Source organism: Canis lupus, chromosome 25, assembly GCF_011100685.1.
Source record: "Canis lupus familiaris isolate Mischka breed German Shepherd chromosome 25, alternate assembly UU_Cfam_GSD_1.0, whole genome shotgun sequence".
Classification (NCBI taxonomy): domain Eukaryota; kingdom Metazoa; phylum Chordata; class Mammalia; order Carnivora; family Canidae; genus Canis; species Canis lupus.
In genome coordinates, this window is record NC_049246.1 from 51,599,858 (window position 1) to 51,624,982 (window position 25,125).

Here is a 25,125-nt window from a genome sequence, read left to right on the forward strand (position 1 = left end):
GGCGGGGCGGGGCGGGGCTCCGGGGCCCGCGGGCAGGGCCGGAGGCCGCGCGGCGAGGGGCCGAGGGCGCCCCGCCGACCCGCAGGCCCCGCGCCCCGCGCCCGCGCGACATCGCGCGCAGCCCGGCGGCCGGAAGTCCGGGGGCGGGTCCCGACGGCGGCCCGCCCCGCCAGAGGGCCAATCAGCGCCCGAGCTTCATTAATAGTGAGCGCGCCGGCCCCGCCTCCGCCCCTCGCGGCGCCGCCCGCCCGCGCAGACCCGGAGCGCGGCCGCGGACGAAGATGGCGACCGCCATGTACTTGGAGCACTACCTGGACAGTAAGCGCCCCTCGCGGCCCTCGGGCCCGGCGCCCGCGCCCCGAGCCCCCCCGCCAGCCGCGCCCCGCGGGCACCAGGCGCCGCGCGCGGACCCCGAGGGCGCGCGGGGGGGCAGGGGCGGGCCGGCGGCGGCGAGGGCGGCGGGGGCGCGCGCGGGCGGGGCGGGGCCGCGAGGAGGTGCGCGCGGGGGGCGCGGCGCGGGGTCCCACCGTCACGGCCGCGCCAATTCCAGGTGCGTCACGGAGGGGCGGGGCCGGCGGGCGCGGGGCGGGGCTCGCGTGACCAGGCCCCGCCCCCGCCCCGGCCCAGGCCCCGCCCCCGGCCGCAGCGGCCGCCCCGCCCTCTCCGCCCTCCGCCGTCCCGGCCCCGCCCGGCTCCCGGCCCCGCCCCGCCCTTCCCGGCCTCCTCCGCTGGCCCGGCCCCGCCCCCGCGGCGCGGTCCGGGGCAGGTGGTCGAGCCCCGCCCCCCTCGGACGCGGGGCCGGGCCTGGGGGCTCGGGGTCGGGGTCGGGGTCGGGGACTCCGGCCCGGGGACTTGGGGGCGACCGTGGTGCGCGGAAGCCCCCGGGGTGCGCCTGTGCCGCGCGGCGTGGGGAGGGCGCTTGCGGGGCTGGGCCGGGTGTCACCGGGCGGGGAGGCTCAGCGCGGGCGGACCTGGGGGTCCCTGCGGGCGTCCTGCGCCCGCCGCAGTCGTGCAGCTCGGCCTGGAGCCGCCGGACAGCTCCTGCGCGGATGGGTTCCTCCCTGGCCTCGCGAGGGCGGTGCAGGCCGCAGCGGCCAAGGAGCCCGTCGGGTCACGCCCCTGGTCCCTGCCGGCCCGGCCCTGGCTGGGGTCGGCCCCGGGGTGGGGCGGGCCGGGTGCGCTGCAGCGCTGTACTGCTCGGGGAGGACGTGGAGTACAGACAGGGCCGTCGGTCATCGGTACCGGCCGCTCGGGACCCGCTCCTGCAGCCGCGGACAGGACAGGGAGGGAGCCCCTGCCCCCAGGGTGGTCGCCCAGCCCAACCCGAGCCCGGAGGGGACGCGCCCGTGTCACCGCGACAGAAGCGCTGCGCTGAGCTGTCTGCGGGGAGCACTGGGGCTTGCCCGGCCCTGTCGGTACCTGCCCCCCAGGTGATTCCATCCTGCACGGGGCACCTGTGCCGAGGCTCAGACTGGAGGTGCGGCTTGATCTTTGAGCGCCTGCTGTGTGCCGTGAAAGTAGCCTCGAGCCTCATTTTCCTGGAACTTAACTTTCAAAGGAGGCAAACTGATTTTTTTAATCACAGCAGATTAAGCTCCATGAAGGAGCCCAGCAGGTTGTGAGAGAGCCGAGGTGGCACTGTCCCACAGAGCCCAGGGTAGGACAGAACAGGGAGGTCTGCGCCCAGCCTGGAGGCGCCTCGTGGAGGGACTTTGTGCCGTTCTCCCGGTGAGCTGGGCACCTTTAAGCGGTAGCCTTGGAAAACTAGATTTTGCTCTATAATGATTGATGGCAACTGGGGACAGTAGAGGGGGTTGGCCCCGCGCACAGGAGCCCAGGTCGCGCCCATCAAGGCTACGCAGGCGGGCTGGGAGGTTGGCCTGGAGCAGGAGAAGGGCAGTGCAGTGGGCAAAACAGGGCAGGGAGAGGTCCTCCAGGGTGCGGTCCAGCCTGGTCTGTTTCACTGGAAATTAATTAACCTTGAGCAAATGAGAAGTTCAGTGCCTGGAGCAGAGCAGCCCCACTGCAGTGCCCAGCTGCTGCGTGGCCACCGCCCACTGTGTTGCGTAGCTTAGAGAGACCATGTCCGACCAGGCATGGAGTCTGCCACACGGCACTGCCTGTGCCACCCCATGCAGCGGGTGTCAGGCTCAAGCGGGGCAAAGACCCAACAGACCCCAGGATTTTGCTGGGGTATCGAGAGGGGAGGACTGGCTGGGAGTGTGGGGTGGAAGAGTCACATGGGTCACCTTCCCTGCTTCTGCTTGCAGCTCTCGGGTAAGTCCTCTCACGTTTCCAGCTCTGACAGCCCCTCAAGCCTGTCGGTCTCACCAGTATCGTACTCATCATCCACAAAATATACGTTAATCCTTCTGTTCCCTGAATCCTAGCAGAAACAGAAAATGAAGTCAGATTATTATTTGTTGACTTTATATGTAAAGTCTGCAAGGCGGCTTTTGTCCCGCTACTGACAAGTACACGTCTCTTTGTTTCAGGCATTGAGAACCTTCCGTGTGAACTTCAGAGGAACTTCCAGCTTATGCGAGAGCTGGACCAGAGGACAGAAGGTAGGTGCAGGCCTTGTAGCGCAGCCCCTGGTAGGCTCTGACAGCTGGGGAGAGTTGGCACCAGGATATTGGGGGTGGCCCTGGTCTTCCAGGGCAGTGGGGCTGGAGCCTGGCCTTCGGCATTGGGCATTGTGTAGCGTCTAATGGGGAGTGCTGACACTTTAAAATTAGACTTCATTTCTTAGGTTTTAGCACATCTCCCTGTAGCATCTTTACGACCATCATCCGTTCCTCATTACTTTCTCTTCCTTTTATTTTTATTTATTTATTTACTTTTAAAGAGTTATTTATTTGTTTATGATAGACATAGAGAGAGGCAGAGACACAGGAGGAGGGAGAAGCAGGCTCCATGCAAGGAGCCTGATGCGGGACTCGATCCCGGGACTCCAGGATCGCGCCCTGGGCCAAAGGCAGGCGCTAAACTGCTGAGCCACCTAGGGATCCCCCTTTCCCTTCCTTTTAAAAGGTTTTCTGGTTTGGAACTACATACAGATAGTTTAAACAGAGAGCACTTTGCGACCTCCTGGTATTTAGCTCTCGGTTTCTAAACATCCTATTTTTTTTTTTAATTTTTATTTATTTTTTTATTTATTTATGATAGTCACAGAGAGAGAGAGAGAGAGAGAGAGGGGGCAGAGACACAGGCAGAGGGAGAAGCAGGCTCCATGCACCGGGAGCCCGATGTGGGATTCGATCCCGGGTCTCCAGGATCACACCCTGGGCCAAAGGCAGGCGCCAAACCGCTGCGCCACCCAGGGATCCCTAAACATCCTATTTTTGCTGCTGTTTCTTACTTTGTTTCCCTTTTGCTTTGGGCTTTTTTCTGTTATCGTGGAACATGAAGGTTTGCTTCCCGCCTCCTCCCGCCCCTCCTGGTATTGTGGCTTAGAATCTGAATCTGCGGTAGATCAGGGATGGTGTTTCCTTTGTTATTTTTTTTTTTTAATTTTATTTATTCATGATAGAGAGAGAGAGGCAGAGACAACAGGCAGAGGGAGAAGCAGGCTCCCTGTGGGGAGCCCAATGTGGGACTCGATCCCAGGACCCCGGGGTCATGCCCTAGGCCAAAGGCAGAGGCTCACTGCTGAGCCACCCGGGCATCCCAGGGATGGAGTTTCCTTCAGGACTCCGTGGATGTGGTTTGCAGCTGGGACGCATCACGGGCTATGCTGATGTGACCTCTCTTGAATACCTGTATTTTTCTCGGAGTTCATAATCGCTTTGTTTTCCACATTCTGTACACGTTCCACATTTTCATTGTGTCTGCTGCACAGGTTATCTGCCCGTTCCAGGTTTGCTCTCTACACTCAGACCTTTCTCCTGGAGACTCCAGTCTTGTGGGTCTTGTCTGAGCTGGTTGTTTCTCAGGCTGTGGCACAGGCCCTGCCTCTGCTCATCTTTGGTGCAGGACCCCGATTCCTGTGTTGTAAACATCCTTTCTCTTGATGTGCTCCCTTGTCTTATTGGATCCTTTTTTCCAGTAGTTTCCTGAAAAAAGGGTACATGGGAAAGTAGCTTTCTTAAGATCCTGTACGTGTGAAAACATGCTTGTCCTGGTCTCCTCCTGGATGAACAGTTTAGCTGGGTATAGAATTCCAGATTGACCGTCATCTTCCTTCCACATGTGGAAGGCACTGCCAGATTCTGTGATGCCCGGGAGAAATCAGATGGTGTTTGGATTTCTCATCCTTTATATATGGGAGATCTTTCTCTCCTGTTTAGCAGCTTCTGGGCTGCTCTTTGTCCCCGTGGCTTCATGTATCATGGTGATGTGCTTGGTTATGAGTGATTTTCCAGTCATTGTGCCTGGCACATGTTTTGTAAGATCAGAATAGCTGTGGTTTCTGAGTAGCAAACACAGAGAATTCTTTTGTTATGCAATACAGTGTTTCCGTGTTTCCGTTCAGGAGTAAGCATGTATGTTTATAAATTGCCTAACAAAAATCTGACTTTGGGGGATCCCTGGGTGGCGCAGCGGTTTAGCGCCTGCCTTTGGCCCAGGGCATGATCCTGGAGACCGGGAATTGAGTCCCACGTCGGGCTCCCGGTGCATGGAGCCTGCTTCTCCCTCTGCCTGTGTCTCTGCCTCTCTCTCTCTCTCTGTGTGACTATCATAAATAAATAAAAATTAAAAAACAAAAAAAAAAATCTGACTTTGCAAACTTCTCCCTAGACGGAGGATGGAGCCTGTGGTGCCTGGGGCCCTCTGTGACCCTCCCCCGGGCACTTCCACCCTGAGTTTCCACCTGCAACACATGTTCTCACCTCCCTAAACCAGAGAGTTCACAGTTGTATGTGTCCGCCCTTAGTATCAATGGAATCTCAGAGCATGTTGTCCTTTGTGTCTTGCTTTTCTGTCTCAGTGCCACCTTTTATGGGATTAATCCACATTGCTATGTATAATAGTAGTTGTGTTGCTTGGTGCTGGGTAGTGTTTTGCTGTGTGAATGGACCACAGCTTCTTGGTGTGTTTTACGGTAGATTGCTCATTTGGCTCATTTCATGGTCTCTGCACTTATGAACGTGTTTCCATATGTATCCTAAATCTAGGGTGTGTACTTAAAAGCCGGGTTGTTGTAGCTAAGGTGAGCATGAAATTTGTTATTCAAACAGGGACCATTGGGAGTTGGAGAGGTCACAATGCTTACTCTCTGGGACTGCAGTTATACTCCGCAACATCCTGGGTTGTGCGATGGCTGTGCCACCATGCTCCCACCAGTGGTGTTTCAGAGTTCAGTCAGCCCCTTCTTTGCTGCAACTTGGCATTGTTGAGCTTCACTTGTTATCGTGGAATCTCTTACAGGGATTAGCTTTTCCCTCATTTCTCTATCAGATAAGAAGGCAGAGATCGACATCCTCGCTGCAGAGTATATATCTACTGTGAAGACGCTTTCTCCAGACCAGCGCGTGGAGCACCTGCAGAAGATCCAGAGTGCCTACAGCAAGTGTAAGGAGTACAGTGATGATAAGGTGCAGCTGGCCATGCAGACCTATGAGATGGTGAGGAGGTAGGGGGCTGGGGGGCCGGGGGACAGCTGAGGGCCCGGGCTCCTCCCTGTCACGCGGGAAGGGACCAGCTGCTCAGAAATGGTGTATTTGAAGTGGAGGGGGTTAGGCTTTGATAGAGGGATGCTTCTGGAGGAAGCAGGCATTGGGGTGTCTTATATAATTTTAAACTTTATTTATTTATTCATGAGAGACACACAGAGAGAGTCAGGCTCCCTCTGGGGAGCCCGATGTTTCATCCCAGGACCCCAGGATCATGCCCTGAGCTGAAGACAGATGCTCAACTGCTGAACCACCCAGGCATCCCTTTTAGGAGTTTTCTTAATTAAAAACCCAGTTAAAGGGCAAGAAAGGGCTTCCTGGTTGATTTCCAGTGTGTTTGTGATTCTTGAGGTGTCTTGCTCTCATTTTTAAGTAAGACTTGTGAGCATCCTTTTGCACAGGTGGATAAACACATTCGAAGGCTGGATGCAGACCTGGCACGCTTCGAAGCGGATCTGAAGGACAAGATGGAGGGCAGTGACTTTGAAAGCTCTGGAGGACGAGGTTTAAAAAGTAAATCTGTTAATTTTTCTTTATTTTGATACTGTCATCTATGGAGTTTTGAAGAATTTTGGTGATGAATATGTTAGGAATATTCGGTAAATATATTTGAGTGACTTTCATCCTGCATTAGAATGTGAAGAGAATTGGGGTGAAGAGAATTGGGATGTTTGTTGTCTTTCAGAAGGTCGAGCTCAGAAAGAAAAAAGGGGCTCTCGGGGTCGTGGCAGGAGGACCTCAGAGGAAGATACTCCAAAGAAAAAGAAGCATAAAGGAGGGTGAGAGGCTCTTTTCTTTGTCTCTTTCTCCCCAAAGATCACTTAGCATTAGTATTTCCGTAGCATCTAGAAACACCAGTGGCAGCTAACAGCGAGGAAGTGGCTCCTGCATGCCTGCGGTGGGTGTAGTTCTGCGTGCTTTCCCAGTGCCGGTTCCAGCTCCCCAGGGCTCCCAGGGAGAGGGACCCGCCCCAGGTGCGGAGGAGCTGGCTTTGCCCTGGGCGGTCTGATTCCACAATCCACGCCTTAGCCACTGTGTGTCCTGCCTTTTAAGCGACACTGTATTTATTGACAGTTCAGGCTAAGCCATGCTTTAGTAGCTAAATAGATAGCTATTCATTGTTTTATGTATAAATATATATTTTGGATATATTTGTTACCAAGTTGCATGACTGCATTTATTAAATATTTGTGTCATTTACCTTGAACTTCAGAATATTTCATTTAAAGCTTTCTCCTACCTGCTACCCCCACCCCCAAACTCTTGTGTCTCTTCATGGAAGTAATTTTTATTTTTTTCAGAAGTGATTTTTAGAGTACAGAGAAAACAGTAAGCACCCGGTGGCTTCTGTGGAAGGTGGTTTTGACGGGGAGATCTGAGAGTCAGTTTATTTTATTTTGTTTTGTTTTAATTTTATTATTTTATTTATACTTTATTTTAGTTTTGTTTGTTCATGGGAGAGAGAGAGAGAGAGAGAGCGCGCGCGAGAGAGAGGGGCAGAGACACAGGCAGAAGGAAAAGCAGGCTCCATCCCAGGACCCCAGGGTCATGCCCTGAGCCAAAGGCAGACACTCAACTGCTGAGCCCCCTAGGCGTCTCACAGTCAGTTCTTGACAAAAAAGGGGAGTTTTGGTTCTTAAGCCTGGTGTTTAAACTTTTAAGAGAAACCCCAAATGCCAGCTTGCAGTGTACAAATGCAGAACAGACTTGTAGTTTAATGAATTGCTCTGCGGCACATCCTCGTCTGTCATTGACTGCAGCCAGAAGCACTTCATGTGCCCTGTTGGAATCACAACCTCCTTCCTCTGCCCCAAGTAAACATGACCCAGACTATGTCCTATTTCCATTCTTTGACGTTTAGTCCCCAACATGTGCATGTCTTGACACTGTAGTTGAATCTTGCTCTTTCTCTTTTTATCTTTAAATTTAACTTTATTAAGGAATAATTCACATACCATAAAATCTTATTTTAAGTTTATGGTTTAATGCTGTATTCAGTTTTTTTTTTTTTTTTTAAGTTATAGGACTATTCAGCCTTTCTGTTTCTTCTTGAGTCAGTTTTGGTAATCTGTGTCTTTCAAGGAATTGGTAGTTTTATATAAGTCAGATTTATTGATATCAAGTTCTTCATGATATTACGTGATTGTCTTTCTGTTGAAGGATCTGTACTGATGATTCCTCTTTTTAGACCTGATGTTGATAATTTGTCTTCTCTCATCTTGATCTTTACAGAGAATTAGAGTTTGGTTTTATTGGTTTTTATATTTTTTCTCTTATGTTTTTCTCTTTCACTGATTTCTGCTCATTTATTTTTAGGGGGGAGGGACAGAGGGCAAGGGAGAGAGAATCTTTTTTTTTTTTAATTTTTTTTTACAGATTTTACTTATTCATGAGAGAAACAGAGAGAGAGAGAGGCAGAGACACAGGCAGAGGGAGAAGCAGGCTCCATGCAGGGAGCCTGATGTGGGACTCGATCCCGGGTCTCCAGGATCATCCCCTGAGCTGAAGGCGATGCTCAACCCCTGAGCCACCCAGGGATCCCTGGAGAGAGAATCTTAAGCAGGCTCCACGCCCAGTGCAGAGCCCAACACCGGGCTCAATCTTGTGACTCTGAGATTGTGATGTGAGCTGAAATCAAGTGTCAGATGCTTAACTGACTAAACCACCCAGGCGCCCCTATTACTGCTCATTTTATTTTTTCCTTCCCACTGCTTGAATTTATTTTGCTTTTCTTTTTCTGCCTTTTAGGGAAGTAGCTTAGATCGATGATTTTCATACTTTACTTTTTTTTTTGGTATAAGTATTTAAAGCTATAAATTTTCTTCTAATGTTGAATCTAATTACTATTTTAGCATATCCCACAAATTTGGATATGCGGTATTTTTATTTTTGTTCCATTCAAAATCTTTTAAAATTTCCTTGGTGATTTTCTTGGACTCATAGCTTATATAGATGTATGTTCTCAGCTTCTGGATAATTTGGGATTTTCCAGATAACTTTTCAGATTTCAATTTTTAAATTAATTCTGCTATGATCAGAGAACATCATGTAATAAATATTCTCTGAAATTGAATAGACATGTGTTATGGTTTATGGTCCTGTCTTTTTGTATGTTCTCTATACCCTTGAAAAGAATGTCATGTTTTGCTGCTTTTGGTGGAGTGTTCTGCAGGTGTCAGTCAGACAGCTTGGTTGGTAGTTTTGTTGATCTTCTGTGTCCTTACTTGTATTCTGTTTACTTGATTCATAAATTACTAAGGGAAGAGTGTTGAAATCTCCAACTCTAACTATGGATTTGTCTATTTTTCCTTTCTGTCAGTTTTTGCTTTACGCATTTAAAAGCTCTGTTATTTGTTGATACATACACATTTAGGGTTTTCTAAAAATACCTTGACACCTTCATTGTTACGAAATTTTTTCTTTTATTTATTCCTTATAATGGTCTTTGTTTGGAAGTCTACTTGGTCTGATATACGATAGTCACTCCAGTTGTCTTGTGAGTTTTTGCATGTGTATCTTTTTCCTGTTTCATTCTTCTACTTTCAACATATTTATGTGTTTGTATTTAGAGTGGGTTTCTTGAGGTCAGCAAAATTGAGTCTTGCTTTTTTATCTAATCTGACAATCTCTGCCCTTTCACTGCAATATTTAGAGTACTCAGATATAGCATAATTACTGAATATGATTGGATTTGAATTTATCCTCTTGCTGTGAGTTGCCTGTGTCATCGTGTCATCTCTTAGTGTCTTCTTTTAGATTAATCAAGTATTTTTTGGAATTTTTTTTTTTTATATTCCATTTTTAAAGACTGTTCATTAACTTAACACAGTGGACTTCAAATAATATTATGTTACTTTATGTTTAATGTAAGAACCGGCCACAAGTATTTTTTTTTTTTAAGATTTTTATTTATTTGTTCATGAGAGACACACACACAGAGAGAGAGAGAGAGAGGCAGAGACACAGGCAGAGGGAGAAGCAGGCTCCATGCCAGGGAGCCCGACGTGGGACTCGATCCCAGGCCTCCAGGATCACACCCTGGGCTGAAGGTGGTGCTAAACCGCTGAGCCACCCGGGCTGCCCCACAAGTATTTTTCTTCTTGTCCTTTGGTGCTCTTGTCAGAAGTCTTAATTCTACACATAATATAAGCCTCACAACATATTGTAATTATTTTAAGTCTAAATCATTTATTAGGGATCCCTGGGTGGCGCAGCGGTTTAGCGCCTGCCTTTGGCCCAGGGCGTGATCCTGGAGACCCAGGATCAAATCCCACGTCGGGCTCCCGGTGCATGGAGCCTGCTTCTCCCTCTGCCTGTGTCTCTGCCTCTCTCTCTCTCACTGTGTGCCTATCATAAATAAATAAAAATTAAAAAAAAAAATAAATAAATAAATCATTTATTATATTAAACAGATTTTCAAACATGAGGAGTTTTATTGTCACTCCACATACGTACCATTTCCACTGCTTTTATTTCTTTATGTAGATGCAGATTTCCATCCGGTGCCATTTCTCTCCTGCCTAAAGAACTTCCTTTAAAATTGTTTTACATTGCACATCTCCTCATGGTGATGAATTTTCTCAAAACTTATTCTCTGAAAATGTCCATTTTATCTCCTTTTTTGAAGGGTATTTTTTTTCTTTTAAGATTTTATTTATTTATTCACAAGAGACACAGAGAGAGAGACAGAGACATAGACAGAAGGAGAAGCAGACTCCACACAAAGAGCCCAATGTGGGACTCGATCCCAGGACACCACGATCACGATCTGGGCCGAAGGCAGGCACTAAACCACTGAGCCACCCAGGGATCCCTTGAAGGGTATTTTTGTTGGATATAGAATTTTAGGTTGACTTTTTTCTCCCAGCACTAAAAATGTTGTCGTGTTGTCTTCCATCTTGAATTGATTCTGATGAGAAATTAGTGATAAGAACTTACCTTTGATTTTTTTCTATATAAGTGGCTTTATTTATTTTTGTTGCTTCTGAGATTTCCATTCAGCAATTTGACTTTTAACAACTTAATTGTAATTTGTCCTGGTGTGTATTTTTTGTGTGTATTTTGCTTGGAGCTCATTAAGCCTTTTGGAGTGTTAGTTTGTTGTTTGTATCAAACTTGGAGAAATTTTCCGGGCACCTGGGTGGCTCAGTGGTTGAGCGTCTGCCTTTGACTTGGGTCATGACCCCAGGGTCCTGGGATCGAGTCCTCCACCGGGCTCCCCACAGGGAGCCTGCTTCTCCCTCTGCCTGTGTCTCTGCCTCTCTCTCTGTATCTCTTGTGATTTAAAAAAAAAAAAAAAAAAAAAAAAAAAAGGAACATTTTCAGACATTTTTCAAATAGTTTTTATTTTGCTCTCTTTTTTATCTTTTTTATGGGGGTCCAGTTTTTTTTTTTTTTTTTTTTTTTAAGATTTTATTTATTCATTCACAGGAGATACAGAGACATAGTCAGAGACAGGAGAAGCAGGCTCCATGCAGAGAGCCCGATGTGGTACTTGATCCCAGGACCCCAGGATCACGCCCTGAGCTAAAGGCAGGTGCTCAACTGCTGAGCCACCCAGGCATCCCTGGGACTCCAATTACATGTATGTTAGCTTGCTATTTTCCCAAAGTTCACTGAGGCTGTGCTCATTTTTTTGGTCAGTGGTTTTCTTTCTGTGTTTCTGTTTGGATAGTTTCTATTACTTTATTTCCAAGTCTTTTTTCTTTGTAGTTTTCTTTAGTGAATATTCCACATAAGAGATTCTCTTGTAAGGAAGTTCTATCTATCTATCTAATTTTACTTTCTACTTATATTACATTTATATATATATTTTTTGAAATATTTTATTTATTCATGAGAGACCCAGAGAGGCAGAGGGAGAAGCAGGGGATCCTGATATGGGACTTGATCCCAGGACCCCAGGATTACTATCTGAGCCAAAGGCAGACACTCAACCCCTGAGCCACCCAGAGCCCACATTTTTATTTTTTTTATGTCTTTGAACATAAATGTTTATAGTAGCTTTTGAAAGATCATCTTTTCTGAATCTATTTATTTCCAAGTATGTGTCTTTCTTTCTTAAAAAAACCATTTATTAAGGTATGGTTGACATGGAAAAAGCTTTACATATTTAACATACACAGTTTGAATAGTTTGGCGGGTCTGTTTCTACTGGCTGATTTTTCTCATGGTTTAAGTCATATTTTCTTGCTTCTTCACATATCTAGTAATTTTTTTTGGATGTTAGTCATTATGAATGTTATATTGTTGACTATCTGGATTTGTTGTCTTCATTTAACGGATGTTGATTTTTTTTTTTTAAGATTTTTATTTATTTATTCATGAGAGACACAGCAAGAGAGGCAGAGACATAGGCAGAGGGAAAAGCAGGCTCCATGCAGGGAGCCCAGTGCAGGACTTGATCCCAGGATTCCAGGATCACACCCTGAGCCAAAGGCAGATGCTTAACTGCTGAGCCACCCAGGCATCCGAACTTTTTTTATTTTCTAATTTTTGTTCAGTACTTTAGTTATCCGTGGATCAATTTGATATTTTGGAGGTCCCCCCTACCTTTTTTTAAAAAAAATATTTTATTTATTTATTCATGAGAGAGACACACATACACACAGGCAGAGACACAGGCAGAGGGAGAAGCAGGCTCCATGCAGGGAGCCCGATGTGGGACTCGATCCCAGGACACCAGGATCACGTCCTGGGCCAAAGGTAGGCGCCCAACTGCTGAGCCACCCAGGGACACTCCCCCACACACCTTTTAGGATTTTTTATTTGAGAGAGAGGGAACACAAGCAGGGAGGAAGAGCAGAGGGAAAGGGAGAAGCAGACCCCCTGCTGAGCAGGGACCCTGATGTGATGCGGGACTGGATCCTAAGACCCTGAGATCGTGATCTGAGCCGAAGGCAGTCGCTTAACTGACTGAGCCACTCAGGTGTCCTCGCAGGCTTGTTTTTAACCTTTGTAAAAAAAAAGTTTTTCTAAGAGGGCGTGATAGTGAATATTTTTGGCTTGGAAGAGGCCATAATGTCTTTGTTGTGACCACTCAATTCTGTTTTTTTTTTTTTTTTTTAAATCAAAAACATCCACAGAAAATATGTAGCTGTGTGATGTATGATGTGGCTGTTTCAATAAAACTTCATTTACAGGGATCCCTGGGTGGCGCAGCGGTTTAGCGCCTGCCTTTGGCCCAGGGCGCGATCCTGGAGACCCGGGATTGAATCCCACGTCGGGCTCCCGGTGCATGGAGCCTGCTTCTCCCTCTGCCTATCTCTCTGCCTCTCTCTCTCTCTCTCTCTCTCTCTGTGACTATCATAAATAAATTTAAAAGAAAAATTAAAAAAAAAAAACTTTATTTACAGAAACATCCAGTTAGGGGCCCTGAGTGGTTGAGTTGGTTAAGTGTCTGCCTTTGGCTCAGGTCATGATCTCAGGGTCCTGGTATCCAGCCCCATGTCAGGTTCCCGGCTCAGTGGGAAGTCTGCTTCTCCCTCTTCCTTTGCCCCTCCTCCTCGCTTGTGTTCTCTCTCCCTCTCTCAAATGAATAAAAGTTTTTTTTTTTTGTTTTTTTTTTAAAAAAAAAAAACATCCAGTTAACTGCAGGCTGTATCGTGCCAACCCCTAGGTTAGGGTAGCCTTTCTCTAAGGTTAGTTAAGTTGTACTGTTACGGTGTAACCCACGGTGTAACCCTTCTGGGTTCTCCTCGGGACACCTTTTGAACTGATTGAGGCCTCGCCATGCTGGCCAGGTGGAGCGGAAATGTTATGGCATGTGCATGTGAGCTGTGGCAGTTCGCTCCTAGCTCCCCTGCATTCTCTGCCTGGACTCATGGGTTCTCACCCTGTGCACAGCTTAGTTTTTGTGAAAACCTCAAAGGGATGCCTTTGCAGATTTTTGGAGCACATCCACTTTACCTTCTTCCTTTCTGGCACCTTGCCACCAGATTCCAGAAGCCTCTCTCTCCTGGAACTTGAGGCCTTTCCCTCATTTCTGGACACCCGTGGTGTGTCTGGTGTTCCTGCTGGTGACCTGGAGCGTGGGAAGCTGAGGTGATGGCAGGGCCCACTTTGTTTACCTTCTCTGAGGGTGGCAGTCCTGCCGCCTGCCGCCTCTTCCAACGTCTGGGAACAGCTGCGCCACGTGCTGTGTCGTTTTCTGGTTGGTTCACAGCGGGAGGGCCAGTCGTGCCTGTTGTGCTGTGTGGTCAGAAGTGAGTATTTTTTTCTTTTCTCTTTTAGATAAGCTCCATAAATCCTTCATGTGTGAGTTTTTCTCCATCCCTTTCTTTTTCCACAACTTTCCTTTTGAAGAACCTGGACTGTTTTGTCTCCTAGCGTTTCCCAGACTTTTTTTTTTTTAAATTCTTTTTTTTTTTTTTTTTAATTTATTTATGATAGTCACAGAGAGAGAGAGAGAGAGAGGCAGAGACACAGGCAGAGGGAGAAGCAGGCTCCATGCACCGGGAGCCTGACGTGGGATTCGATCCCGGGTCTCCAGGATCGCGCCCTGGGCCAAAGGCAGGCACCAAACCACTGCGCCACCCAGGGATCCCCCCAGACTTTTGATTTTGTTGACGAGATGGGAAACCTGGCGAGTACATCTTTACTAAACACGTGCGTGGCGCGCTTCCTTGTTTCCTCGGGGGATTTGCTTGATCTCTGACTGGAGACACCTGGTCCCGTGGGTGCACCTGCTAGAGCTGGTTGGCGAGGTGTTGGCCGCGGGGCCGCGGGACCTGCTGTGCACAGGGCTGCTGGGCCCGTGCCGTGGTGGCCACTGGGAGCAGTTACACAGGGAGGAGACCGATGGTGTGGTGCTTCGTATGTTGTCGTTTTCTGTTCTAGATTATCCACTGGATTCCTTTTTTTGTAGATTTTAGTTCCTTTCTGAAAAGGGCCTATATTTGCATTCATCTTACTCGTATTTTTCCTGCAACAGCTACTTAAAGCTCGCGTCTGCGGATTTTCACTGCAGGTCATTGCTGCCTCTGCTCCTGCTAGCCAGCCTCTCGGGGTTTTAGCCAGGTTTTCCTGCTCCTTTCTCGTCCTATAGCTTTTAGCATCTCAGTTTGGAGGTAAGAGGAACACACGGGGTGAGCTCCCTGCCCAGGAGGCATTTATTTTGCTTTTGGTCCAGGCAAACTGCAGCAGGGAGGCTGGGGGCCCTGTTCCCGGGCCCAGTCCCTTCTGCGTCAAAGGCCCTCCCCAGTTCCTGATGAGAACGCACGGTTTCTTTTTCTTCCCGGAAGGCGGCCTGTGTGGCTGGTCAGTGCTCTGGTGGCGCTTGGCTTTCCTTTCTCGTGTCCTGCCTGCACAGTTTCTCGGTTGGCGCAGGTCAGGAGGAGGAGGCTGGCTAGGCCGGAGGCAGGCCGCCTCCCCGAGAACACGGCAAGGACCCGTGCTCAGCCTCTGCAGCCTCCAAACAGCCCCCGGGTTCAGTGGATGGGCTGTGGGGTCGCTGCTGCCCTGGTGTCTGTGGCCATGCTGGCTCGGGGTGGCCCCGAGAGGGCCGCTGGCCCTCGGCTAAGCCCAGGCGTGGCTACGGGCCCCCCTCGGCAGTCGCACATCTGGCCCTTGTCGTCCACAGCTCTCCAGTGTCTTTAAAATGTGGTCTTAACAGCTGACGGGGCTTGTGTTCCTGACTTGGCGCAGGAGGTTCTAGTCGGCCCGCCCCTCGCTGATGAGACCCCAAAGGCCCGGTAGTTTCTGGAGACAGCAGGCGGCCTCATTGGCCTCGTCAGCAGGGCTTCGCCTGCAGGGAAGGCGGCCCGGCTCTCGGTGGGGTTGGAGCCTCCCGGAGGCGCGTGCCCCAGGCCGTGCCTCAGGCTGCCCAGTGACCCGCACGGCTTGTCGCCGGCTACGTGCCCACGCTGAGGCGGCCGGGCACGCGGCTCTCCCGGACGCAGCCGGGCCGGGGTGCGCGTCGCTGACCGCTGTCTGACGGCCCTGAGGAGGTGGATGGCTCGGCCGCTGCTTCCCCAGCCTTCCTGTCGGGCTGGCCGCGGCTGAGAAGGGGGATGTCGGGGGGGATGTTTGCAGAGCACCTCGGCAGGTCGGGCCGGACCTGGCCCTTCTGCGCGGTGCCCCCGAGCGGCAGTGCTGTCACTGCCTGTCGTACGGATGCTGGCACAGGCCAGACGGGCTCGCTGATGTGAGGGGAGCGTGAAGGCGCGGGGCCTGCCCGGACGTCCGGTTCCAGCTTGTGCTTGGGAATCACATCGGGAGTTTGAGGCACGGGTGGCCCCTGGCACTGCTCAGGGTGAGGGATGCCCGGTGTCCGGGGAACTCGGCCTGCGCCCCGTAGGGCCGGAGCGTGGTGGCCAGGGCAGTGGACGTGGGGGCTGCAACCTGCCAGGCAAGCGGGGAAGGCCTTCCTGGGACCTCCTGGGCCCCCTTCCACACTCTGCCCCAGAGCGCCCCAGGGGAGACTGGAGAAGTGCCCGAGGGCCACCCTGAGGCCTCCCTGCGGTGGGCTGGTGCCTTGAGCCCGGGGACGGGCGCTCAGGTCAGGTGTCAGCTCGCGGTGTGAACATTGTGTGAAGCTTCGCGAGCGGAGCCCGCAGAGCGGCTGAAGCGTGGTCGGCACCCGGAGGGCGCGCACCTGCGTGCATCTGTGGGGGACCCCGCGGCAGGTTGGTTGATCGTCCAGGTGAGTCCCAGGGAGGAGAGCCCCCGATGGGCAGGATGCGGGCCAGCGGGGGCGAGATGCACTCTCCGTAGGTTTGGCAGAAAACGGAGCAAACCCCGTCGTAGGCCGGAGGGGAGCCCGCGGCCTGCGAGTGTGCAGGATGGAGCAGCGTACGTCTGTGATGCGGGCAGATTTCAGATAAAAAGAGCAAGTCCTGTGTGTTCCCAGAGACGAGAGCAGCTCGCCTGTAGAGGCAAGAGGCTCCCCCAGAATCTGGGGCCTTCAGGGGCATTGCTTAGTCCAGTGGGCAACACTCACCCCGGGCAGAGGGTGCTCCCACAGAGGACAGCTGGGGGGTACCCTGGGGGGCAGTGTGGAGTGGAGGGGTGCCCCACGGGGCCGGCGGCCTGGTGGCGTGTGGCTGAGCCTGGGCGTCTGATGGCGGGGAGACAGTGTTTCTAGACGGGCCGCATGGGAGAAGCAGGCTTGTCACCGGCGTGATGGTTGCGGCTGTCACCGGCGTGATGGTTGCGGCCTGCTGGGTTTCTTAGCCTCCCCTCCAAGTTCTCGGCGTGAACCCGGTGTGTTTCCCCACAGTTGTGTTTGGAATTACACGTGTGCTCTTGGTTCTGGAGGGTGAGGTAGGGAGGGTTTCCTTTCTTGGCTGATTGGAGCACAGTGTCGACGTTCCCCTGCAGCTGGCTCCTGAATCATGGAAGAGTGACGCCACAGCCCTGCCCGCTGTGACACGGCGAACACCGTGCGCCCTCCCACCTGCTTGGCTGCAGGGCTGGGGGCAGCCCACATGGAGGGAGGCATGGGCTGGGCCACGGGTTAGTGACCTAGGGGTCTGTGGGGAGGGGACAGCAACAGGCCCGCGTCACGGGGAGGGCGGGGTGACGGCATGTGGTCAGAAGTGGCCCACTGGCAGGTGGGCGGCTGGGGAGTGGGAGGGGGCTTCCAGGACGAACAGCTCCAGGAATGGGGCAGGTATCTGGTGGCTTCCAGGTCTTGGGGTGCAGGTGCGTGAGCACGTATACTGGGTATGCGACCAGACCAGCTTGGGTTGGGGTCCAGGGTTCTCAAGTGTCGTCCCCTGGCAGCTGGTGAGGGGTCTGTGGCTGCCCCGGGGGACAGGGCCCCTGAGACGCTGGGGGGGCGGGCCTGGGGGAGTGGGCGTGGAGCCGCGGGAGTAGGTCCTGTCCAGAGGGAGGGACGAGATGGGAATGGGTTCCTGTCCCCAGAGTGGGACCAAACCCCAGTGCCGCGTGGTGAGTGCTTCCCATCCACCCTCTGGGGTGCCTCTGGGGTGCCTCTGCGCCGCATCTTGTTGTACCCCCCCCACCCCCTGCTGCTCACAGCTGTGGTTTCCCTGCAGGTCAGAGTTCACCGACACCATCCTGTCTGTACATCCCTCTGATGTGCTGGACATGCCTGTGGACCCAAATGAGCCCACCTACTGCCTGTGCCACCAGGTGTCCTACGGGGAGATGATAGGCTGTGACAACCCGGACGTGAGTGTGGGCGCTGGGCACAGGCCTGGGTTGAGGCACTGCCCCCGCGGGGACGGGGTGGGGTGTGTTGCCGTCCACGTCCGTCCTCACTGCGGCTCTCCCCTCTGCCCTGCAGTGTCCTATTGAGTGGTTTCACTTCGCCTGTGTGGATCTGACCACAAAACCCAAAGGAAAATGGTGAGTATGGGGCGCTGCGCTTCCTGCCTGCAGGGTGTCCTGCGCGCTGGTCCCTTCAGGCCTGGGCTGCGGCCTCGGGCACTGCGGGTGCAGCACTCCTGGTTCCTGGGGCTGAGCCCGTGGAGGGGCATCTGCTGCCCACCTCACCTGCGTGCAGCCTCTTATGATGCTAGCCTTATTCTTCTAGAGAACCGCTGTTCTGACTCCTCCTATTGAGGCAGCGATACTCTTAAATAGAAGCGTGAGATGAGGAGCTCTTTTCTCTGGAGAAATTTTGGGAAAAGGTGAAGAGCATGAGCATTAGGACAAGTCCACACCTGGGCACAGGCCGGGGACCTGCTGCGGGGCTTCTGCGTAGTTGGTGTGCAGAGCACTTGAGCACCTTCTGTTCCTGAGCCTTGGATTCAGTGGCAGTAGCAGGTTTTGTGTTTTCTTGAGATTTTGTTTAAATAAAAACCAGGTTTTATTTTCCTGTGGTTAAGATGGACATACGTCCTGAAATGAAATCTCGGGAATTTGGTTTTCCGTGTTTGCATGTGCGTGTGGACGGAGGAGATGAGAAACCCCTGGAGGACAGTCCGTGGGTGACGGCAGAGGGGGCGCTCACGGGTCCGGCAGCCACATGTGGTCCTGACACTGGGTCACCTCTGGGAGTCCGGGCAGTGATGGGACGCGCCCCTGACAGTGCCCTGCAGCTGGGTCCGGGCACCTGAGCTGGGGGCTGCTGGCCCAGCCGGGGGCAGGTGTGGCTTGTGGTGGGGCACAAGGCGGGGAGATTTGACTTGAGTTTGGACATGGGTTTGGGCTGTTTGTGGAACTCCTGGGCGGAAGAGTCGGTAGGCGACAGAAAGTCATTTTGTTCTTGGGAGGGCCGTGTAGATGGGGTCCACCCACCGTGGGCCAGGAGCGGGGCAGGACCAGCAGGGCCGGGGAAGGCCAGGGAGGCCCCACCCCTGCTATCTAACTCCGTGTTTCTCTGGGGTCTTTCTAGAAACACAGTGTGTCAGGCTTCTTCCCTGTTAAGTAAGATTCCAGCTCTGACATGTTCTTGCGGCATGAGCCTGCATGTGAGCATGTGCGCTGGGGGAGCTTTGCTTCCTCCGGGCAGCGGCGGCGCGCTCAGTGCTCGCTCACTGGCACGGACCAGACGCGGAGCGGCGGCCGGGGCCTGGGTGGGCGCCGTCACGTGCGCATCAGCTGCCTCCGGGCCTCCTGCATCGGGAGCTAGGAGGGCGGAGCTGGAGGGCAGCTGGAACGTACCCTAGGGTCACTGCCAGCTGCCAGGGTCCGGGAGTGACCGAGGGCCGCCCCGCCCCGTGTCTGAGACGCTGACCCCGCTTGCCCCGGGCCACCAGGGAGCACTTGCCGACCATGCGGTCTCCGGGGCTCCTGCTGGCCGGCCTCCGGGCTCGGGCGCCAGCACCTCTGGTCTGCCGGCGCCACTGTGGGTGCGGCCTGGCCTCCACTTCCATCGCTGGCGACCGCGTGAGCACACAGGGGACCAAGTAACTTGATCGCGAGGAGCGTTCATGCATAGGAACAGTGTCGCTCATTGATGGTCAGCTCAGAACATGTGCTGGTGAGGGGGACTTGCTGGGGGTTCCCCTGGGGGCTCCCAACGGGAGGGCCGTGTGCAGTGCGCGCTGTCCCCTGGCACGGTCACGGGCCCCCCAGGGCGCCCGGGCAGGTGGGCCGGGGCGTCTGCGCACACACGGCTGCTCACTGTTCCTCTCTCCCCAGGTTCTGTCCACGCTGCGTTCAGGAGAGGAGGAAGAAGAAATAAGGCTGGTGCTCAGAGCAGAAGAGCGAGTTAACGTATTCCGTCTTCGTGTTGCAATATTTTCTCTTCGTTTTAAAACTACCTTGTTTCAAACAATATTTAAAAACTCAGTGGCCAGTTGTAATTCTGGATGCTTCCTAAAACAAACAAGAATCGTCTGAGCCCTGTTTGCACGAGGAGCGATCTCCCGGGGACTTGCCGCAGTGACTTCACCCTTCAGACTTTGTACAGGCCCCGCGCCGAGCGTGGCAGGCACGCCGAGCTGCCCCTCCGCAGCCGGGGCGAGGGCGTCCTGGGGCTGCCCCCCCGGCTCCCCCATGCGCACATCTGTCCCCGCGAGGCCTTGCTGGAGGGCATCTTCTGCGTCCGAGCTCTGCGCCCGCCGGAGCCTGCGGCCTGCCCGGGAGGACGGGCGCTCCCTGGGGGAGGGGGCTCCGCTCCACTGTGCACTGCCTTTTCCGTCCGGACTCCCAGTTCCCTCCGTGAGGGTTTTACCTTCTGGAGTAAACGGCTCTTCATTAGCCCCCCCGGGCGGTCATTGCCGTGACCCGCCCGCAGGAGCCGTGTGACAGCCGGCTGATGCTCCGTTTCTCTGGGAATTCCCCACGTTTTTACTGTGAAGATGAAATTATCGTAATAGCATGAAGATAGTGGGTCTGTGTGTACGTGAAGTGCGTCCAGTCCAGTAAGAGCTGATTTTAAACCTGTCCTGTCACACACCGCTCAGCAGCTTGTGTCCACGGGGACGACAATTATGTGATGCGATTTGTGAATTTCTCGTGCCACGGCAGTTCTGGAATGAAGCTAGGAAACCACAGTGTGTTTTGTTTAATATGCATTCACTGAATCAATTTTGAACCGTGTTTTAGGTAATAGTTGGGGGACATCGCATACATTTGGTGTGTTGAGATCCATTTGTGATGGTGCGTAGCGGGACTCCTGGGAGCGTTCCGGACTCTCAGACCCTCAGCCTACATGTAGAGGAGTCCAGGGAGTCCCGAGGAACGAGGGAAACCTGTTTCTGTTCCTCAAGCCAGGAAGAGAAGTCCAGGAGGTAGGGTGGCGATGCAGAATTTCCCAATGAAGAGGAACCTGGTCCCTTTCTGAGGAGGCCTCTGGAACGTGCCTCCAGTGGTCTGCTTCCCCGCACGCTTCTCCTGTTCTCTGATGTTTCTCCGGGCACAGGGGCGCCTGGGGGCTGCATCCTGGATGGGCCGCCCCTCGCCGACCAGCTCCTGTCGGTCAAGGACAGCTGGGACATTACCTGGGGCGGCAGAGGGCGGCGGGGGCCTGGCTGGTGCCTGCGCCTGTTTGTTGGCGGGTCAGCCTGCGCCAGCAGCTGTGCCGTCCTGCTGTCCTTCCCGAGCGCGCCAGGAGCAGGCCTTGCCTCCAGGTGGCGGCAGGGGAGTCGGTTCGGAGAGGGCAGCCCTTTCTGTCGCGGGCCTGACGCCTTCCTGCCATGCAGAGAGAAGGGCCGGGGGCCCGGAGGAGCGCCGGCCGCCACCAGCACCTCGGTCTCACTGCCACTGAAAACCAGGCTCGTTTGTACTTAGTAACTTAGCTCTTTGTTAACACAGGTGTTTAAAGATTGTGGGGAATAAATTGAGGAAAAGTGTTTTCTTCACTCTCTTACCAGTTTTTGTGGAGAGCACAGCAATACACGGTTTGCGATGCTTCTTGGGAGGCCCGCTTGATGCTGCCCTGCATCTTCAACACCTCCCAGCGCACGGTCGCAGCACAGCTGGTGACTGAGGAGGTGCGGGGCATGGGCGGGCTCGGGCAGCACCTGGCTTCCAGGCCTCGCTCCTTGGCAGGAGGGACGGGCGGCATCCCCGCGGAGCCTGTGTTCTTCCGTGACCGTGTAACAGCCCAGGGGCCCACCTTTCCTTTTCAGGTTTCTGTGCCTACCTGTTTCTAGCGTTTACTTTGTCGGTAAAGTCGTGCTTTGGAGAGGGCACGGCGCGGGCCGAGTAGGAAGATCCTTTCCCTGTGAGGCCGTTTGGGCTGCGGCGCCGACCAGCTGCCCTCCCTGCCTGTGGATGCTGTCTGCAAGTCAGAGCGACACGCGGGGACGGCTGCTTGCTTGGGAAAGATGTCCTGCCCCCGGCCTAGCTCTAGCCCCGCAGGGATGGCTGGCGCCACGCACGGGGTGCTCCCTGAGACCCGGCCGCCTGCGTCCGGGGGTGATTCCCACCCGCCCCCGTCTGCCTGCCAGGCACCAGGTGTGCCCCAGGGCGGCTGCAGAGCCCTGTTCCTTGGGTAGAGGGGGGTCCGGGCTGGCCCCAGAGGTCCCCCTTGCAGCCATAGCTGAGCCGAGGGTGTGGGCCCTCGTTGGCTGCCGGGTTTACCTGTAGGGAAGGAGCGCCTTGCGCAGGGGGCTCGGCGTGTTCCTGTTCTCCGTGCTAGGGTAGCGGTCGGCGGTTTGACGGAGAGCCTCTCGCTTCCTGTAGGAGAACACATGCTGCACTTAGAAAAGTAGTTCAACTGAGCCCCCACGTCCCTGGCTGTGCTGGTGGAGCTGCTGGTGGGGTGCAGACCCTGAGCCAAGGCCCATGAGACTGTCCTCACGGTGCAGCCTGGGGTCCCCAGGCAGGCGGGCGTGAGAGGAGACTGGCCGTGACCACAGGAACCTGGTGGCTTCTGGTCCGCGCAGGGCAGCAGCCGCGCGAGACACAGCCGTGCGCGCAGTAATGGAGGGGTTTGCTGGCGTGCGTGGGGACGATGGCCAGGTACACTCCGGGCCCATCGCAGGGGCCACGTGGCCCTCTGCCTCCTGTTCTGGAGCTGGGGGCCCTTGGCAGGGACGGCTTCGAGCCAGAGCGCTGTCCGAAGAGCACCTTCCTCGTGTGGCCACAGCCACAGTTTGGACCCTTACCGTGCGCCTTGGACATGGAAGGTTTTCCTCAATTGTTAGTGAGCCGTGACTGGTCCTTGTTCCCTGTGCTAAGAGGAGTTTCAGAAACAGGAAGTCTAAGAAAAATGTTCTCATTAGGAGAGAGTTCTATGAAGTTTCTTTCTTTCTACAAATGTATTTTGTGGTGTTCATTTTTACCACATTTCATCCAAAAAGATAATGCAGCTTTAACACGAATGTTACATTTTATTTTCAAGGAATTATCTATGTTCCCTTTGTAAAGGAAAGATACTATTGTAAATCTTTTTATTAAATAATGTAAAGATGTATATCTGTATTTTTGGATCACCTTATAGATTATGGATATATTGTTTAATAAATAAAGTATTTTTTGGAACAAACGTTTGAGAATGAAATGTTCTGGGACACGATAAAACGTCAGCGCTGTGGCCAGAGGCGTTAAGTACCGCCTGCGCGGGCGTGCAGCAAGTGAGAGCAGGGCGGCCTGGGCAGGACCCTGGCCTCTGCGAGCTTGGGGCCCCCGGTGGCCTGAGCTGCACCGTGGTGTCAGGAGCTCACAGGAAATGTCAGGGGAGAGCACTTGGGGTTGTTTTATAGACATTAGGTGCCTTCCCTGGAACAGAAGGTGTGCCCTCCGGGGTCTGACTAGGCATCAGACCTTTGGAGCCAAATAGTCCTTAGGACATTTTTCCTTGAGGAGTGCTAACGGTCAGGGTCCTAAAGCCCAACGTGGTCACCACAATCGAGGGGCCCAGCATCTCACCTGTTTTCCAGTTGAAAACCAATTCACAGACCCAGCATCCTCGCTGGAGGGAGGGCCTGCACATCCACGGAGTCCCAACCTTGGCACTCCAGGGGTACCTGCAGCCGTTTGTTGGGGTGACTGCCCAGGAAACACCACCGGTGTAATCTTCACTGGTTCTGAGGGCTTACCAAGTCCCAGAGGTCCGCGGTGCCCCTGGACTACTCGTCCAGGAGGGCCGACCATGATCAAGTGCCAGGTAATGCTTGTCAGTGTGCGGCCACAGGTCCCCCGTCTGAATGTGCCATTGAAACAGGCATGACAACTGGCAGGATGCCCACATGGACTCCACGCTGACCTGTGGGGCAGGGGCTGATAAGGTAGGAGGGCCAGGTAGGAGTCTGGAACATCCTCTCCCTTGCCAGGATGGCAATCCAAAGGCAAAGTGCATCCCCGATGGGAAGATACAGTGGTGAAGTACTTAGCACACGTGAACAGGAGGGGGGCAGGTTGTGAGGGTGTAGCGTGATGACCCCGGTGACACACCTGCAAGAGCAATGCGCACACCTTGGCACACGGCAGGCAGTCACTGACGTGGCAAGTGGTGGTTCTCTCTGCCAATCTGCAAGACTGCTAGGATCTGTTTGTTCTGTTTGGCAAAGCCCGCAGGGCGCCTCCGCGGTCGGCCTCCGCCCCTGGCCCAGGCGTCTTCGCTATCTCACCCCCAGAGCGGCCTCCCCGGCTGCCTCGCTGTTTGCGTCCGTAACTGGACGAGCCCGACAGGCTCCAGAGATGCCTCAGCAGCACGGCTGGGAGCCGGGGGGCCGAGATGAGCCAGGTGCTGCACCAGGAAAGCAGAAACTGGGTTAGTTAGGGTAACAGCTTAAGGGAGAGCGCTGGCTGGAAAGGCGGGGGCTCTGAGGTGGTGATGGTCGCAGGAAGCCGCGCAAGGTGGGGAGCAGGTGTTGCCGAGCTCAGGGAAGGGGGGGTCCTGTGGAGCTGGGACCCACCCCGCCGGGACCTCCAGGCCGTCCTGCGGCGGCTCCCCCGAGGGCATGTGATGAGGCTGGGAGCCATTCCTGGGGTGATGCTCCAGGAACACCCATCGGGTCCTGCCTTTGTCTTCCTCAGGGCCCTGGGCCCTGCAGGCCCCACAGACCACAGGTCAAAGGGCACGCCTCTGCCTCCCGCCTGGGAGTGGGGTCCCGGGCCTGGACCTTAGCTCAGGCGGCGGCTGACCTCGCGGGTCTGCGGCCCAGCCTGTGCTGCGTGCGCTCCCCGCCGGGCTGTCTGCCCTGTGGTGGGGCAGGGGCAGGGCAGGGCAGGGCAGGGCAGGGCAGGGCAGGGCAGGGCAGGGCAGGGCAGGGGGAGGCCTTGGGCGGGGAGGAGCCAGAGGCCCCTGGGGAGCCGAGTTCCGGGGATAAGCCCTGGAGCAGGCGAGGAAAGGGGCAGTCAGAGCGGCCACGGCAGGGCCGGCCCTTGGGGGCGCGGGAGAGCGGGCGCGGGGGGCCGGCTGGGGGGCGCCCCTGCGGCCTGCAGGGCTGGGGGCGGGGCGGGGGCGGGGGCGGGGCGGGGTCGCGGGGGCGGGGCGGGAGCGGCGCCGGTGCGCAGGCTCAGTCGGCCCTGGCTCGGGCCTGCGACGCCGGGGGCGCGGACGTGAGTGCGCGCGCGCGGCCGCCGGGGCTCTGGGCCGTGACGGGGGATCGGGGCGGCGGGGGCGGCGGGGGGCGGCGGGGGGCGGCGGGGGCGAGCGCGAGATCCGGGGCGGCGGGGGGCGGCCAAGCGGCCCGTCCTTGAGCGC

At 54.5% G+C, this 25,125-nt stretch overlaps 1 protein-coding gene and 1 long non-coding RNA gene across 4 annotated transcripts; one reads left to right on the forward strand and one right to left on the reverse strand.

The window, feature by feature from the left end:
* Positions 1-202: 202 nt before the first annotated feature.
* ING5 (inhibitor of growth family member 5) lies at positions 203-21,322 on the forward strand. Of its 2 annotated transcripts, none has more exons than XM_038574467.1 (8): positions 203-318; positions 2,496-2,567; positions 5,401-5,567; positions 6,017-6,128; positions 6,301-6,394; positions 17,615-17,750; positions 17,866-17,927; positions 19,668-21,322. In XM_038574467.1, the coding sequence occupies exons 1-8, from the start codon at positions 282-284 to the stop codon at positions 19,708-19,710; spliced, it is 723 nt and encodes a 240-aa protein (XP_038430395.1). In that variant the 5' UTR covers positions 203-281; the 3' UTR covers positions 19,711-21,322. The 2 variants fall into 2 exon arrangements, with proteins under 2 accessions (XP_038430395.1, XP_038430396.1); XM_038574468.1 differs by lacking the exon at positions 203-318 and adding an exon at positions 1,325-1,728.
* On the reverse strand, positions 20,521-24,122 carry LOC111092467. Of its 2 annotated transcripts, none has more exons than XR_005378939.1 (5): positions 23,871-24,122; positions 23,346-23,682; positions 22,583-22,650; positions 22,056-22,151; positions 20,521-21,753 (listed from the first exon to the last, which is right to left on the reverse strand). It is a non-coding gene; the product is annotated as an uncharacterized LOC111092467 (long non-coding RNA). The 2 variants fall into 2 exon arrangements; XR_005378940.1 differs by having other exon boundaries at positions 23,892-24,121.
* Positions 24,123-25,125: the final 1,003 nt, after the last annotated feature.